Source organism: Tyto alba, unplaced genomic scaffold, assembly GCF_018691265.1.
Source record: "Tyto alba isolate M040663 unplaced genomic scaffold, T.alba_DEE_v4.0 Super-Scaffold_5, whole genome shotgun sequence".
Lineage (NCBI taxonomy): Eukaryota > Metazoa > Chordata > Aves > Strigiformes > Tytonidae > Tyto > Tyto alba.
In genome coordinates, this window is record NW_024881326.1 from 12,547,016 (window position 1) to 12,563,733 (window position 16,718).

General features: G+C 53.1%; 2 protein-coding genes and 5 non-coding genes across 9 annotated transcripts; all 7 read left to right on the forward strand.

Annotated features, from left to right (window-relative positions):
- The first annotated feature begins 2,471 nt into the window (after positions 1-2,471).
- Positions 2,472-3,715, forward strand: LOC122154851 (40-kDa huntingtin-associated protein-like). Its single transcript, XM_042807528.1, has one exon. The coding sequence runs from the start codon at positions 2,483-2,485 to the stop codon at positions 3,545-3,547; it is 1,065 nt and encodes a 354-aa protein (XP_042663462.1). The 5' UTR covers positions 2,472-2,482; the 3' UTR covers positions 3,548-3,715.
- Positions 3,716-4,823: 1,108 nt separating this feature from the next.
- DKC1 (dyskerin pseudouridine synthase 1) lies at positions 4,824-16,297 on the forward strand. 3 transcript variants are annotated; one of them, XM_042807211.1, is made up of 15 exons: positions 4,824-4,896; positions 5,097-5,158; positions 5,416-5,502; positions 6,083-6,174; positions 6,700-6,884; positions 7,413-7,477; positions 8,044-8,170; positions 8,552-8,682; positions 9,673-9,816; positions 10,264-10,384; positions 11,659-11,777; positions 12,866-12,969; positions 13,432-13,498; positions 14,260-14,418; positions 14,908-16,297. In XM_042807211.1, the coding sequence occupies exons 1-15, from the start codon at positions 4,881-4,883 to the stop codon at positions 14,974-14,976; spliced, it is 1,548 nt and encodes a 515-aa protein (XP_042663145.1). In that variant the 5' UTR covers positions 4,824-4,880; the 3' UTR covers positions 14,977-16,297. The 3 variants fall into 3 exon arrangements, with proteins under 3 accessions (XP_042663145.1, XP_042663146.1, XP_032851892.1); XM_042807212.1 differs by having other exon boundaries at positions 4,865-4,937; XM_032996001.2 differs by lacking the exons at positions 4,824-4,896; positions 5,097-5,158 and adding an exon at positions 5,773-5,851.
- On the forward strand, positions 7,582-7,830 carry LOC116962432. Its single transcript, XR_004407599.1, has one exon. It is a non-coding gene; the product is annotated as a small nucleolar RNA SNORD17 (small nucleolar RNA).
- LOC116962433 lies at positions 8,375-8,450 on the forward strand. The gene has a single exon (XR_004407600.1). It is a non-coding gene; the product is annotated as a small nucleolar RNA SNORD83 (small nucleolar RNA).
- On the forward strand, positions 8,856-8,988 carry LOC116962435. The gene has a single exon (XR_004407602.2). It is a non-coding gene; the product is annotated as a small nucleolar RNA SNORA36 family (small nucleolar RNA).
- Positions 10,640-10,888, forward strand: LOC116962436. Its single transcript, XR_004407603.2, has one exon. It is a non-coding gene; the product is annotated as a small nucleolar RNA SNORD17 (small nucleolar RNA).
- On the forward strand, positions 12,065-12,140 carry LOC116962431. Its single transcript, XR_004407598.1, has one exon. It is a non-coding gene; the product is annotated as a small nucleolar RNA SNORD83 (small nucleolar RNA).
- Positions 16,298-16,718: the final 421 nt, after the last annotated feature.

A 16,718-nucleotide genomic window follows, 5' to 3' on the forward strand; every position in this document is an offset into this window, starting at 1 on the left:
TCGTGGTGAATTCTGCCAAAGAGCGGCTTTGTAGCCCCTGGGACTGTGGGAGGAGGGGACTGCCCCAGGACACCCCACACACAGACCCCAGAGCCTCTCCCAGGGCCCTGCTGGTAGGCAAGGCTGTACAGCACAGCTTGTCTGCTTGGTTTTGCCGGCGCAAATGGCAATTGTAGTTATGTTCACTATCAGGCCTGGTGCCTCGAGGAAGGTTCTTGTCAGTGACCAAAAATTACTTGTATGTGTTTTTTAAATATTCAGATTTCAGATAGTCTAGGCATTTCAGAAACATCCCTTGTCTGGGAATTAAGTCTTCACAGCTGCCGCTCTAGCCTCTAAAAAGTTACAGTAGAAGAGTCACTTTTTTTTGATAACCATCACATAATATCCTAATAAGTTTCATCTATTTTAATTGAAAGGGAGAGGGTCAGAAGTACTTTTGATGCATGGATTTTTATTTTTGTTTCAGGGCATGGCACATCCGTAGCTAACAACTATAAAATGGCATCAAATTCTGAATTAAGCATTTATCAGCTCTAATTTTATCTAGACAAAAACCTCTTTGTGGTAATTAACTCTTCTTAAATATTGTAGGAATTAATGTTTGCATTTTAGCTGGGAAAACTGCAGGTTCCCAGGAACTTAAGTGTGGAACCTGAAAAACACTTGAAAAAACCTGCTGTCTCTAGACCCAAATATTAAAATCAGAAGTACACGTAATCCCACTGTTGTACCAGAATTGCCTCTTGCTCTGTCTTCTCTCCCAGGTGTGCAAATGGGATTGCTTTCTCTCCCAAAGCCTCAGCGTTCTGCAGGGTCTCTGGGGAGTGTTTGCTGCAAGCATTTGTTTCATTTACCATTAGCTGGGTGTACTAGAATTGCTCTTTATTTATGTGACACACAATTATTTGGGGAACGTCAGGGTGTCTCTGGCTTCCAGAATAAAGCATCCTCTTCTTGAGATTGCATCTTAACATTGCAGAAATTTGGCTAGGCCTGTAGGCAATAGCTGGGTACACCAAAGACAACAGGTTATTTTCTTTTCTGATCTAAAGACTAGCCTTCTTCACCTAAATACTGGAAGAGGTCCCAATAAGCAGAAAGCAAGAGGTAGAAATGGCCAATAGCAGGCAGGAACAGCAGCTGAAGAGAACTGAGCAAATAGTGCATTCCAATAACTCAGCCTTCTCCACCTCCACCATTAATTAAATTCCTAATTACCCTCAGCTGTAGTGGATTTGCCAACTTGCAGTCTCAGTTCTTTAGGTTACCAGCTGTTCTACAGAAAATATAGCCAGGCCACAGTTACGGATTTATGCACACTAGACACTGTAACAGGGTCCCACCCTAGGATGCCACTGAAAATGCAAAGTCTGAGTGAAGGTTTCTGATTCATCTCTTATTAGTTCTCAGGTTACAGTGGGAACTGCGTGCCTCTGGAGATCATGGCCCTCAATTACACCTGTACCACCCATCACCCAATTCCCAAGTCCAGTCACTTAATTCTGGTTGTTGGTCTCTTGATTTCTCACTGGTTTTCACTGTCACTAGGCTGGCTTTCTTCTGAAGCTACTTCATTCTTTTGGAATTGTGTCCTTGGTCCTTAACTTCTTCATTCTGCTCGTATCTGCCGGATTCAGCTAATTCAGCAGTGTTAGTTTTATTGAAAATTTACTCTGAGTCAGCTCTTGTGGCCTGAGGCTTCAACTACTTCAGCTACTAGTGCTGAGCTACTAATGCTAAATGAAACTATTCAGAGAGAATACACTTCATCACATTTCTTCCATAACAGTCCTCCCTCTGGGTTATTTTTGGGCATCCCTGCCCATCTTTAGTTGGCCTTCCATGAGGGCTCTTTGAGAATTTGTAGAGGTTTCATAAGCACATTCTGTCAGCAATTCTGAACACAAGTGAAAGCGCAGCAGGCTACCAGAAGCATGACCACAAGGTAGAAGACTTTTTATCCATGAACTAAATAAACCACTAGACCATGAGGATAATCCCCATCCCGAGAACAAGTTCAGTAACCAGGGCTTCAGGAGCTGTTCCTAAATCACGTGACAGAGCCTTGAAGTTCTAAAGCAACCGTTTATAACGCCACGTGTGGTCTGATGGTGTATCGGCCTACACAGGTGACAGCAGGGCCGGTGACTGATGGAATCGTTCTTGAAATGGAACATACGATCAGTTTTCCACGCGCGCTCTTGCACCTCCGCGTTCCGCGGAGGGGGGCGTGGCTATTGCCGCCAAACGCCGGAGCTCGCCAGCGCCCCGCCCGCCAGGGGGGCGTGGCTATATCCGGGCAGGGGGCGGGGTTCGGGCAGGGTTGCACCTCCCGCGCTCGCCGGCACCGCCCCGCCGCGGCCACGCCCACACTACCGCTCCGCTGCTTCACCGCCCGCGTGACCCCGGCGCGGGCGCCGATTGGCCGGCGGCACGCCGAGGCGGCGCGGTGCGGAGCGCCAGTTCCGTGCGGCGCGCCATGCTGTCGGCGGCGGGCGGCTCCGGCTCCGGGCCCGGCGGGGCTGGCGGCTCCGGGCCGGGGCTCGGCGGGGACGGCGACTTCCTGTCGCGGTACCGGCTGGTGTCGGCCAAGCTGCGGCGGCGGTTCCTGCGCAAGCCGAACGTGGCGGAGGCGGCGGAGCAGTTCGCGGCGCTGGCGCGGGAGCTGCGCGCCCAGGAGAGCCTCCCCTACGCGGCCTGGTGCCAGCTGGCTGTGGCGCGCTGCGCCCAGAGCCTCTTCCACGGCCCCGCCGAGGCGGCCGCGCTGGCCGAGGCGGCGCGGCTCTTCCTGCGCCAGGAGCGGGACCTGCGGCAGCGCCTGGGGCTGCGCGGCGGCTTCGGCGAACACGCGGCGGCGGCGCAGAGCTGCGGCGCCTTCGCCGCCCGCCTGCACCTGGAGCGGGGGCAGCCGGCGCTGGCGGCCGGGCTGTGCCTGGAGCTGGCGGCAGCCCTGCGCGACCTGGGCCGGCCCGCCCGCGCCGCCGCGCCCCTGCAGCGGGCGGCCGAGCTGCTGGCGGCGGCGCGGCTGCCCCTGGAGGCGCTGCGCTGCCTGGCCGAGCGCGCCTCCTGCCTGCTGCTGGGCCGCGACTACGCCGGCGCCTTGGCGGCGCTGACGCGGGCGCAGGCGCTGGCCGGGGCCGGGGCCGGCGGGGCCGCGCCCGGCGGCGCTTTCCTGGACTTGCTGGCGCGCTGCGAGGTGTCGCGGGTGCTGCTGCTGCTGCTGCTGCAGCCGCCGCCCGCCAAGCTGCTGCCCGAGCACGCCCGGACGCTGGAGCAGTACTGCTGGGAGGCGCCGGAGGGCGGCGCGGCGCCGGGGCCCGGCGGCGGCCCCGGGGCGGGCGGCGGGCTGCCGCCGGCGGCGAGCTACCTGCCGGCCGAGCTCTTCCTGCTGCTGCAGTCGGCCGTGCTGGCGTGCCAGGAGAAGGACGCGGAGGCGCTGAAGGCGCTGCAGGCCGAGCTCTGGCCGCTGCTGAGCGCCGAGCAGAACCACCTGCTGCACCTGGTGCTGCAGGAGATGCTCAGTCCCGCCGGGCAGGGCCTCTGAGCACTGCTGCTGCCGGCACGGACGGGCCACGCCGCGCTCCCGCGGGACCGGTCTGGGACTCGTTGCTCGAGCCACGGTCTGTGTCAGCGCCTCCTTGGCACCACTATTTATTTTTCACGCGAGTTCTGTAACAGAAGCGAGTAACAATTGAGCAGCAAAAGCGATCTACTCCTTTCTTGTGTGTCGTAGTGAACTACTTGCTGTGTGGGTGTGCTTGAGGAGGTGTAGTCCCGAAGCAGAGAGGGCAGTTCAAGGCAGTGCCCACCTGGTCCTTAATAAGCCGGCTGCGGTCTGGTTTCTGATGTGATCCCTAATCTTGCCCTGCAGCTGGGGTGGGGGTGTGTCTCTGAAATGTTCTTCCTGCTCCTGCAGTCTTAGGTGTTGCACCCATCACCCTGGGAGCCCAGGGGATATGGTTGAGCTTTCTCTGATGTGAGTCCTTCCCATGGACTGCAGCCTCTTCCCAAACTGCTCCGGCATGGCTCCCTGCCACGTGTTGCCATCCTCTCAGTGCCAGACTCTTCCCAGGGAGTCCCAGCCTCTTCCAGGTGCAGCCGCCTGCTCTGGCGTGGGATACTCCATGGGCTGCAGGTGGGCTTCTGCCTCGTGGGTGGGAGTGGGACAGCCTGCCCTCTCACCAGGGGCTGTAGGGGAGTCTCGGCTCCAATTAACTTCGCCCCCTTTCTTCCAGTGACCTCGCTGCATAGGTGTCTCCTTCAGAGCTCCTTTCCAGGTTCCCCTTAAATATGTTATTGCTGAGGCGTGGCCACTGCCACTAATTGATTCGGCCCTGGCCAGAGGAGGGTACTGCTTGGAGAAGCTTCTGCCAGGGGCCACCACTGTAGCCCCTTCCACATTACCAAAAACCCACCACCAGCAGACCCAACGCAGACAGGCAGTTGTCACGTAGCCCGCGCGGTGCCATGTTTACACATTACTTCTAATTTACCTCGGGGAACAATTAGAGAAGTCAGAGAAACTGGCGATGCGAGCGAGCTCTTCACCACGCGAGGTACGAGCTGGGCTGTGAGAGCCCCGACAGGGCCCGGGCCCGGCGGCTGCCGGTCACCCGCCGCCGAGGAAGGAAACTCCGCTTTGCGTCGTCGGTTTGCCCGGCCGCCCTGAGCGAAGTAACGGCGTGCCCGCCGGTGCCGCGCCGCGGAGGGTGGTGAACCGGGAGGGGGCGGGGCCTGGCGGGCGGTTCCCGCGGGTGCGGGCAGGGGGCGGCCCCGGCCCGCGCGAGGCTGGGCGGGAAGCGGTCACGCGGGGGGGCTGGGCGGGAAGGGGCGGCCCTTCCGGTCCCTGCGCGGCGGCGGCGGCACGCGGAGCGGCCATGGCGGACGGGGACGGTGCGCAGCGGCGGGAACCGCCGGGGTGGCTCATTGCCCCGGTGTGCGCGGGCGGGTGGCGTGGGTGGCGGAGCCCCGGTGGGTCGGGCCCCGCTTGGGGCTCGGGGCCGCCGCGGCGCCACGTGGGGGAGGGTCGGCGGCGGGCCCGGGGCTGCGGGTTCCCTCCCGGGCCGGGGCCGCTCAGCGTGTCGCTCCCGCAGGTTCCAGCGTGAAGAAGCGGCGGAAGAAGGAGAAGCGGCCGCTCCCCGATGAGGATGTAGCGGTGAGCGCGGGGCCGCGCCCGGGGGGGCGGGGGAGGGGGGGTTCCCCCGCCCGGTGCGCGGCGGCGGCGGCGTGGGACGGCCCGTGGGTAGCGCTGGGAGCAGCCGCGTCTCGCAGCGTGGCCGAAAGGGCTTCCTCCCCGCCGTCACCGGCGGCAGCGTGGCCGCCACGCGTGGCGGGAGCGCTCCGCCGCCCACGTGGGCGCGCGGGCCGCCCGGTTTCCTTTCTCTGACCTCCGGCCGCTCCACCCGCCCGCAGGACATCCAGCACACGGAGGAGTTCCTCATCAAGCCCGAGTCCCGGGTGGCCCAGCTGGACACGTCGCAGTGGCCCTTGCTGCTGAAGGTACCGCGGGCTGCAGCCACCCTCGCGGCCCATCCCCGCTCCCGCCCCGTTCTCCTCTCTCGGTGCAGGCCCGTGCAGATGCACAGCTCCTCCTCTGTGTAACCTTCCCGCTAAGAAACAGCATGCGGGACACTCAAACGCACCCTCTGCGTGCAAAAATCCTGTTAGAAAGTTTGCCCAGCACTATCGCTTGCATGCCCGCTTTCTAAGCTTACCGTCTCCTGTAAAGACCCCACCAGAGTTCTTCAGCTATTTATTTCGGTCTGACAGTGGCCTGTGGTCTGTGTAGACTTCTGAGTTGCTTGTGCTGAGTTTCTGGGGCACACTGGATTTATCCTGCATTGTAAAGGTTGGTATTCTGCTGCTTTCCCATCTATGTCAGTGCAGGACTTCTGTTTCCTTCTCTTTCTGTAAAACACTGTTGTGGTTTCATTGTTGGATCAGTTTCATTTTGGAAGGGGCTCTTTCTCTTAAACATACAAATCAGGCATTATGTAACTGGGGAGGTGTATTGGGGCAAAGCAATGCTGAAACCAGGGTGAGCTCAAGAACACTTGTAACTTTTGCTTGGATTTTGTAGAACTTTGACAAGTTAAATGTGATGACAGCACACTACACACCTCTTTCTTCCGGTGCTAATCCCCTGAAGAGAGAGATTTCTGACTATGTTAGGTGAGTGCAATAAGGGCCAGAGTGGTTTATTTTTCTTTCACAATTAAGAGCTACAAAACGTTTTCTGTTCTGGATTCCCCTTGTACCCTTCTGCTTGACTTGGTGCCTTGCTACTAACCAGAAAATTTCTAAATAGGACCCACTGGTTACTTCCTGTAACGTTTGCCTTGTTCTGGGGTTGTGGCTGGTCTGTGGACAGACATACACAAACACTTGAGAGATTCTCCAGGATCTTATGGAAAGTCCTTTGGTCTGCTAGGCATTGAGACTGCTTGGTGTTTGCTTGTAGCGTTTGGTTTAAGTGCAGAGTAGTGATGAGCGGTCTGAGCAGGTCAGAGTTCTTTGACTGTGGAATATATCACCTGCTGCGTGCTCAGCAGCTCAGCGTGTGCTCACTGAGAGCTTATCACTAATTTGGCTGTATAGAAATACATTTTCTTTGCGACCATGACAAATACTGTCAAAAGTTTTTGCGCCCTTGTCTTTGCCCTGATGCTTAGTTCCTACTCTCATCTTGCACTATAGATCTGGTTTTATTAACCTCGACAAACCTTCCAACCCATCTTCCCATGAGGTGGTTGCATGGATCCGACGCATCCTTCGAGTAGAGAAGACTGGACACAGTGGCACTCTGGATCCTAAGGTGACTGGGTGCCTCATTGTGTGTATTGAGAGGGCAACACGACTGGTCAAATCTCAGCAGAGCGCAGGTATGTTTATTGCCCAGGACCATTGATGGTCTAAGTGACTGGGGAGGTGTGGAGTTCTCTTGGAGACAAAATGGAGATTTCCAGTCTTTCAAAGGGCTACCCTTGGTCTTCAGTGCCTTCACCTTAGGGGTGGCTTATCCTTCTCACTCCAAGCCAGTGAGGGTACATCCATGCTGTCACAAGTTTTGTTTTGGTTTGGTTTGGTTTTTTTTTATTGCTTCTCTATGGCTTTGTGCTTGTTTAAGTCAGTGAAAACACTTCTGACAGGCTGGTTTCATGTACTAACTGAACTTACGGCCTCAGCTTCTATCAATCCAGTGAAGTAAAACTTGGTGAAGAAATAAACGTAGCTTAGATGTGTTTTGTTGGAAGAATAATCCACTCCATAATAAACTGTCTGCGCTTCCTAGGAGAGGTGGTTGTGAAAATTTCAGGGTTCTGTGGATGTGTGGCTCTGAAGCAGTGTGGACCTTTAGGTCAACATAAAATGCAAGTGGCCACTCCTGACTGCTCTTGTCGTTCTTTCAGGCAAAGAGTATGTGGGAATTGTTCGGCTGCACAATGCAATTGAAAGTGAGGCTCAGCTTGCCAGGGTAAGTCTCTGCATGCTCTTAGCCATGCTGGTACTTCACATCCAAAGTGTTCAGCACCAGTGGGAGATGAGAGGGTAGGAGTGGAGCTCAGGTGTGCTCTGTGTGTGAGGTGATGACACAGTTTATCCATTCTCTGAGTGCAGTGGTGCTGCCCTCCCGCAGCGCCCAGATTCCTGTTCTAGGGTCTGGGTGCGGTGCAGCCTCCAGAGACTCTCCAGTCTCCCGGTGTCCTACTGGGGGCTGCTGTGGTGTGTGGCTGGCTGCCTGCAGGAGTGTAGTGGTGCTGGCAGGGTTGGAGCCCCTCTTCAAGGGGAGCTCCGTCCTCACCGAGATGCGGGATGATGTCTGATCACATACTGCCACCTGATGAAAAAGCCCAGCTGTGCTTGGTGGCAGCTGGAGTGGCATTTTGACCACATCGTCAACTATTAAACATGACATCACCAAATTATGATGAACCGTGTGGTTTCTTACTCATGGAAGTGGTTGTAGTTGCTGGAGACCTCAAGGTGCTCCTACATTAGGACACAGGTGTGAGCTGTTACTTATTCTGCTTCTGCCCTCAGGCAATAGAGACTCTGACAGGCGCGCTGTTTCAGCGACCACCGCTCATTGCTGCTGTCAAACGACAACTGAGAGTCAGAACCATCTATGAGAGCAAGCTGGTGGAGTATGATCCTGAGAGAAGATTAGGTAAAACAAGGCTTTCCTGCCTTATTGCTATTAAGCTAACAGCTAATAAAATTTCCTGTGAAATGGACTGCTTCCTATTCTTGGCAGATGTCTTAAGACCTGAATTCTCATCACCATCAAGCAGTAACGGCCTCATACTTTATTTTGGTGTGCTGAGAAGCAAATTCCATCTATTTTTTGTACTGCTGCATCCTTCATTGAAGAGCCAAATGATGTTCGTTAGATTGCATTAGCACTCAGTGCAAAGATGACCTTCATCTATCACCCCAGGCTGATGGCTCTGTGAAGGGTTGGACATACAGCTTCTCTCGGGGAGCGTATAGATGTGGTTTGTTCCTAGATACGTATTTGAATACTTTTCTGTCCTGTCTTGCATTTCAGGTATCTTCTGGGTGAGCTGCGAAGCAGGCACATATATCCGAACACTCTGTGTTCACCTTGGTTTGCTGCTTGGTGTGGGCGGCCAGATGCAAGAGCTCCGCAGAGTGCGCTCGGGCATCCTGGGGGAGAAGGTAGAGTGGTAGCTCTAACTAACGAGCAAATTTTACATTGTCAGAGTTCCAAGAGTTCCTTGGAACTGCACTAGGTTTACAGTATTAGGAGAAGGTGTAGGTTCCTGGCAGCTGGGAGGAGTTTGGTGAATAGCCCCGAGAACATGGGAGTTCTGGCCATAGATGGTCTGTAACCAAAGTGTTGAGTTCAGTTCAGAGTGTTGTCCCTGTTCTGGTAATTAAGCTTTGGAACAGTGAGTGACTGGGAAGTGCACCGTGGTGACTGAAAGCTTGTTTTATGTCACCTGTGTTTCTCAGCCAACAAACCACGCACATGCCATGAGTTCAGGCACATGAGCTGTCTGCTTAGCAATCTGCAACTGCTTGGTGTCAGGGCACGATGCAGGGAACGTGCTTCATCGAAATGAGCCTGGGAGATGTAGTCTTCTGTGATCTTGAACAATCTTTTCGGTCTGGTCACAGCTGGATCCTGCTGCCTGTCCAAACTCCAGAACTAATTTCTTTCCTTGCAAAGTAGGAGTATCAGAGTGCAAGTGCTTCCCCACACATCTGTGCTCTTTCCACAGCTGTAATCACTGGTAGTCATTTCTGAATTCCAGGTGTTGGGTGCTTACAACTGCTTTGAGAATTTATTTGATGGCACAGATGGAAGAACTGGTTAATTTAGACTTCTGTTTGCTAATATTTGCCTAGAACTGTCCCAGATATTTGGTCATGTTTTGAAGTTGCATGTGGACAGACCTTATGCACTAGATGCAAGTGCTGTCTGGGATTAGGAAGATTAAAGTCTGTGGTAGTACAAGTCAGGCTGTCCTCAATCTGTTGATGGACAGTATTCTTGCCTCTTTCGGGTTGTTCTTTAATGCGTCTCAGGCATCTGTTTTTCACTCCCTTTCAGCACACTATTTGCTGTTGGACTTTGGCTGTTTTCTTGTGTGTAGTTTGAGCTGGTGGCTGGTAGGAGAATTTAGAGGGATTGTGTTTTTGCAGGACAACATGGTGACTATGCATGATGTACTGGATGCACAGTGGCAGTATGACAACAACAAGGATGACAGCTACCTGCGAAGAGTTATCCTGCCATTGGAGAAACTGCTGACTTCACACAAGCGGCTAGTCATGAAAGACAGTGCGGTGAGTTCCTGAGGTAGTGCCAGGTGACAGCCAGAGACTGCAGTGTCCTCCAAACTTGTACAGCTGATACAATAAATGGGGGATCAGGATCCACATGGTGTCCAGCACTGTCCTGGTTGTGAGCTGTGTAGGGCTGAGTATGGGCCACTGCCAGATGAGCAGTAAGATGTGAGAGCCAAGAATTGAGTGTCAGAGAAGCTGCTCTCCTCCCTTCAGGAGGATGCTGATATGGTTGTAAGAGATCTGCCTCATAGGTTTGCTGTGATAGGTGCTTTGCTTGCTTTTTCCAAAGCCCCCAAGTTTCATATAGTGGTCAATAAGAAATAAATACATGGGTATGTTATTATTGGGACAGTAATGGCAATGGGAAGCTAAAATATTAGAGACACTTCTTGCCTTTTTTTTTTCTCAAACTGCTATGAGCCCTGCTGTTCCCTAAATTTTCAGGTTAATGCCATTTGCTATGGGGCCAAGATCATGCTTCCTGGTGTCCTGAGGTATGAAGATGGTATTGAGCTTCATCAGGAAATTGTTGTCATCACCACAAAAGGAGAAGCTATCTGCCTAGGTATGGAACTCCTTGTTCTTGTCCCCAGCTAACTGGAGAAGTAACAGGCTGTCTTGCAGGGAATGCACAACAAATGAGTCCCCATGCACAGAAGCTTTGAATAGTGCTTCTTGATGGGGACTGTGGGTTAGTGTGGTCCAAGGCAGCTGGTGTTGGGCAGGATGTTAAGAAACAGTGGCTGCATCAGTCCTTGGCAAGGTGTGAAGAGTTCCTCAGCCTGGCTTCAGCTGCATGATACTCAGGTGTGCTCTGTTTGTGAGGTGATGACACAGTTTATCCATTCTCTGAGTGCAGTGGTGCTGCCCTCCTGCAGCGCCCAGATTCCTGTTCTAGGGTCTGGGTGCTGTGCAGCCTCCAGAGACCCTCCAGTCTCCCAGTGTCCTACTGGGGGCTGCTGTGGTGTGTGGCTGGCTGCCTGCAGGAGTGTAGTGGTGCTGGCAGGGTTGGAGCCCCTCTTCAAGGGGAGCTCCGTCCTCACCGAGATGCGGGATGATGTCTGATCACATACTGCCACCTGGCACATCTCACTTCCTGAGCAGATCAGTGTAAAAGGACTCAGGCAACTACCAGCTTCTGGGAAGTGACTGGAAAGGGTGCTTGGTTCCAACCAGAGTCCTCAAAGAAGCTGTGTGGGTGGCAGGCACTGACATACTGTACAGATGTTCTGTCATGGTGCTCAGTGCTGCACGGCCTCATGCTCTGTCCAGACCCATGGGACTGAGGGGCCTTGGAGGTGTAAAACAGCCCAGCCATTCCACCCTGTTTGTACTGCCTATGCTCTGGTCATCTTGGGGAACTGGCAAGAAAAACATAACATAGTGGTAGGATTGGTCTCCAGTTTGGCTCTGTAAGGTTTTGGGAGCTGACAAAGGAGCAGCACTGCTCCTCTCTATAGTAGCATGGTTCCCTGAGCTGCCTGGAAGTGCTCCGGCAGCTGCTTGTGGAGCTCTTCCCCATCCAGTGGTGGTGTTGGTGCTGCTCTGGGAAATGGTTGGTCTTTCTGGGTTCACTGATCCAGAACTAGTATTCTGGTGTAAGCCAGAGGCCTGTGCTGATAGAGTGGTTGATCTATGACTTGCTGCCTTTGAGCAGGGCAGCTCTCTGAAGTGTTAGCCCAGAACTTCAGTGAGGTTTTTGGGTGAAGTGTGGCACTGGTGGTGGGGGTGTTGCTCCTTTGTCCTGACAGAGGAAGAACAGGCTGAATGCAGCAGGTTCTTGCATTGCTGTCGCAGTTCTGCTGTTAAACAGTTAATAAACTCTGCCTACTTCTGCAGCCATTGCCTTGATGACCACAGCAGTCATTTCTACCTGCGACCATGGCGTTGTGGCGAAGATCAAGAGAGTGATCATGGAGAGAGACACGTATCCCCGCAAATGGGGTCTTGGTCCCAAGGTGAGCAGTGTGGGGGTGTGGTCGGTCCCCGGGTGGCAGTGGGAGCTCAGCTGTTGGGGTATGGGACTCCAGGCCCCTCGAGTAGAGCTGCACCCCAGTCTGCTCCAGGGCCTTCTGCTGTGCCCTCCGAGAGTGTTGATGGTGGTGCTTCCCAGTGCTAGTGGGAGCAAGGTTTTTCCTCCCAGTGAAGCCTGGGCAGCTCTACCCAAGGCCCAGCTGGGGCTGCTGCTGGTGCTCAGGCATGGGCTTCTCACCTCTCTACAGCACCAGCCCTTGTCTGGTAAAGAGCCAAATGATGTGAAGTGGATGGCATTAGCGCTCTGCGCAAAGATGACCTTTATCTATCACCCCATACTGATGGCTCTGGAGGGGCTGGGCAAGGAGCTGCTTTTCCTTCAGGTGCAACTGCCAAATGCAAGCTGCCTTGTGAGACACTAAATTGTACCTGAAGGACAGGAGCAGTGGGAACACCCATTGTTGGGTTCCTCTTCCATCTCAAGCATATGATAGTCATGGAACTCGGCAGGTCATCAGTGCTAGCTTAGCTGCAGCCAGAGCAGTGTTTCACTGTGGCGAGTGATGCAGCTCAGACTTTAAAACTCTGTCAGATTGCTGTGGCTTATTCCAGTACTGGTTCCAGTGAAATGCAGAAAGCTGTGGAGATGCCTGCACATCTATCTCTCAGCAAATGTGGGCCAGCTGAAGCATCTTGGAGTCTTTAGCAAAGCCTTGCATTTGCAGCTGTAGTGGTTCAGCTGAAATGTGGCAGGTCATTAAACGGGAGAAACCCAGTCAAAGATCTTGAGCACCATGATGTGCAGAGTCATTTTATTCTGCTGCTGTTACTTCCCCCACAAATTAGCCCTTATTTACTGATGAAGATGCCTCCTGTCTATAAGATTTGTAGGCTGCTGTGTAGGGGATATTTTGTGTGATTTGTTAGAAGGTCCTTGGGGAAGTGTTACATTAGTAATGCTGTAGTTGTTCGTTTGTTCCTGGATTACCCTTCTCTTAGGCAGTGGCTGAAGCCTCAGGAAGGATTTCTTCTTTCTGGAGCTGCAGTCTGACTTGTTATACATTGCTCTCAGGCCAGTCAAAAGAAGATGATGATCCAGAAGGGTCTGCTGGACAAGCATGGAAAGCCTAATGAGAGCACACCAGATTCCTGGAAGAAGGAATATGTTGATTACAGGTGGGTTCAGGGTGTGCAACTCCTGCATGGCGAGCAGAGGGGGAGCCCTGTGCAGCAAGGGCTGGGCTGAGTGCTGCCGTTTGTGCTTGGAGCATGTTAGGCCTGGCCCAAGGCTGTTGGCTGCCTGGACCTGTGGGATGTGGTGACATTTCTTGCAGTCCCAGGGAATGTGTTGCTAATGGGCAGCACTGGAAGGAAAGGACTTGAGCAGACAGTTATCCCTTTCTAGCCTGTGCTTGTGGTTTTAGAGGGAGTCAGTCTGCTAAATTAAATGGGGGAGGCCTTGCTGTTGGCCTGCCCAGCTGGCCCTGGTGCAGGCTGCAGATCTTCCCCACACGAGCCTCCCACCCAGAGCCTGGCACAGGTTATGGAGCCCTTGTGAGGAGAACCAAGGCTTTGCACTTGTACGGAGCAGCGTGAGGCAGCGGCTGTCCTGCTCAGCATGGGGATCTTCTCTTTCAGGGATGCTTCCAAGAAAGAGGCAGCTGCCATTCCCCGAGTTGTTTCAGAGCTGGACAGAGCTCCCAAAGTGAGTATTGTTAGTGTTCAATGCCTGCAAGGTTGGTTTATCCCTGATGAAGAGCAGATATGCGCCTGTTCCTTTAGGCTGTTGGTATTGCGTGCTGTATTGTGTGCTGCTTCAGTTGGTGTGTTTAGAGGGGGAAGGTGTTTCATGTTCTGGGAGCCTAGTGCCCTGATGTGTGTCGTGCGTGAGTGGCCCATGAGCTCACTGTAGGTTGACCTGTACAGGGCCTTACCCCTGGGTGTTTGTGGGATGCTGTACTTTGGGTACGAGTCCTGTAGCACAGTTTGAGAATGAGGAGCTCTGACTTGTGGACTACAAGCTGCAACATCCAAGGAAATATGTTTTATGGAGCCAGAATGTAGGTATATTGTGCCAGAAAACTTTCTGGAGACTACAGACAGTTGCAGAAATGTCCATGCAAGAGTAGCATCTAAAGTTCCTTAATTCAGGGCTTGTACCATGATCTAAGTCAGGATTTGTGCATGCAGTTGGACCAGGTACAGCAGTGTTTCAAACTCTGGAGCATTTGGAGTATAGGAAACACTGAAAAATACACGGTGCAATTCTAGCAGAAGCAAATCCTAGCTAGCATATGCTGGAGGGGGACCACTGGCAGTCTGTAGCTCACCCTCCTACTCAATCCACTGTTAACTGCAAAGGTTGATTGAATCAGGCAAAATAGTTGCAGTGGGCTTGCAAACAGTTTTCCCATCGCTTGAGTTCCTTTGGAAGATGGCATGCCTGACAATGTGTTCTTCTAACAGAGGAAGCGAGAGTCAGAGAGTGAAAGTGAGGAGGCTATGACCCCACCGTCCCCTGCCACCCCACCGCCAGAGGAGCTCAGCAAAAAGGAAAAGAAAAAGAAGAAGAAAGAGAAGAAGGCCAAAGAGGCAACTGAGAGTGGGGGAGAGCAAATAGAATTGGTATGTAAGTGGGTGCTGCCATCGTATGGCCCAAACATGGGAGAGGTTGCTGTCTCTCCCTAATACGTCCAGGATAAACACATCGACATCCTGCTGTGCATGTTCCTAAAGTGCCAAGCTCCCTGCAGGCAGAGGAGTATGTCTGTATAGGTGCATTTGTAAACTGAACTGGTTGAGGGCTGTGGGAGATTAGGTGGGTGAGGCTTGCGGGAATGGATCTGCAGTGGGGCAGGGATGGGGTGAGCCCTGGGACAGTTGCTGGGTTACATGTTCCTGCCAGGCCACCTCTGTGCTCTGGTGCCCTGTAACGGGCCCTGGTGGGAGGATGGTGCTGGCATTCGGTCAGTATGCCTGGGTGCTTGTATGGTGGTGAGGGAGGGTTGCAGCCCTGGGGAGCCTGCGCTGTGTCGGGTGGGGCTGTTCCTCCTGAAGTGAGCAGTGAGGGGTTCCTCTTTTGATTCCTTCCTGACCTCTCCAACCTTTCCACAGACCACTGAGACCAGCACCAAGAAGAAGAAGAAGAAGAAACAAAAGGAGGTAGAACAGAGCTCAGAGTAAGCAACTGGATCTGTTCAAACCAGGCGACTTCGACCTTGTCAGTAGGGAGGGGAGGAGTCTGATGCCTTGAGAAAAAGTGGACTGGCTGTATGGCAGAGGAGCTAGCAAGTTCCAAGTTCCTTTTCTGCTGTGTATATCAGTGAGCAGGTGTGTTTTCCCAGGATCTGCCCTGCTCAGATACCCCTCCTCATCCTGTTTTAAGGACTGTCAGAGGAGCGGGGTGCCTGACTGCCCCTGCGCTGGATTGCTCTCTGAAGCTGAACACCATGATGCCAGTAGAAGTGGTATCTTCAGGGAAGCTCTAGCTCCTGGCTCTTACTTGGTGTCTCTGTTTTTACCTTGAGAGGGAGGAATAATGTTTCTCCTCCCTCTTGTCCTGCTTCTTTCTTCATTTTCTTCCAAGGTTGGAGCTGTTACCTGACAGTTGCAGAATGCGTTGGTGTCTGGAGGACTGGCATTTTCTCATGGCCCATTTGAGTGGGGACAGTTAAATTGGTTATTTGAAGGGCTCTTATTTGTTTTAACCTGGCCATATGCCTGGCTTGACTCTCAGCTAGATGAAATCAAATAGTCCACCCAGATATTTGGTACTTTTTTAAACTTTATCATAAAAGGATTAGAACATGAAATTCCTGCGTTTTGCTTTATAATGCGGGGACCTACTTGCTAGTTGTTGGCTGATCCCCAGACCCAGTGTCCCAGTGACTTTGTCAGTGTGTACTTCTTGCTGGCTCTTGGCTCTTCTGTACCCAGTTATTGGAATGAGACTGCAGTGCTTTCAGTTGCCTTCCCTGGTTTTGATGTCTAATATGCTGTGAAGGCTAGAAGTGGGGATGCTGCTGGAGGGCAGAAGTGACCAGAGGGCAGCTGGCCAGTATGCTTTTCTAAAGGGCTGTTAGGACCAGAGTCCTCATAAGGAAAAGCTTGGCCAGAGGCACCTCTGCAAGGGGCACTGTGTGTGGAGCTTGAGTGGTTTCAGAAAGACTTGTCCTAATTTCCTTATCTGGGGTGGTTTGCTGGGAGTGGGAGGTCTGTCTGTCACAGGGGTAGTGCTGAGCCAGGATTTTAGCCCCTTTTAATGGGGAAGGAAGGATCCAGGCTGCTTTGTTCTGAGCTTCATCTCTGCAGAGATTCTGTAATACTTCTCTTAGCCTCATGCCCTGCTTTTGTCTTAACTGTCTGACTTCTGTCCCCTCCAGTGCTAGAGATACATGCAGGCAATGGGGCCAGCAGCTGCTGACCGTCAGAACCTGAGCAGAAAAAGAGTCCATTTTTATTTACTCTTTTTACATAAAAATAAAAGACCTATTTTTGAACAGGTGATTTTCTTGCTCATCTGGATCCTCTAAGAGGTCAGTGGTCTGTTCATGGGGAGGGGATAGTTTAATGCATGTACATGCTGCAGCTGGGCAGGTAAGAGGCTGCCCCTTCTGCCCAGCCTTTGTGCTGCTCTCCTGAAGAACCTGCTGGTGCAGAGGAGCAGTCGTGTTGACATGGACCATGACTAGAGGGGCCTTTGTTGCTGGTCAGGACTTCACGGGTGCTTAGGGGCCACCCTCCACTTCTGTAAAACCCACTGAGATATGTGCTGGGTGTTCTCTTTCCTCCTTTGCCTGTGCTGGAGTGAGCTGCTGGAGAGGTCCGATGGAGGCTGGAGAGGCTGTTTGGTCCTGGCCTGCTTAACCTTGAGTGTGTTGGGGTCAGGGAGGTGGAGCAGACTAAAAGCTGTGAGCAAGTGCTCA

Excerpts from the sequence above, each read along its gene's own strand:
- DKC1 (XM_042807211.1), top strand. Across the intron at positions 5,159-5,415 it reads TCCCCGATGAGGATGTAGCG|GACATCCAGCACACGGAGGA; the intron begins GTGAGCGCGGGG and ends ACCCGCCCGCAG. Across the intron at positions 10,385-11,658 it reads AGGAGAAGCTATCTGCCTAG|CCATTGCCTTGATGACCACA; the intron begins GTATGGAACTCC and ends CTACTTCTGCAG.
- LOC122154851 (XM_042807528.1), top strand. The coding sequence starts at position 2,483 with ATGCTGTCGGCGGCGGGCGGCTCCGGCTCCGGGCCCGGCGGGGCTGGC.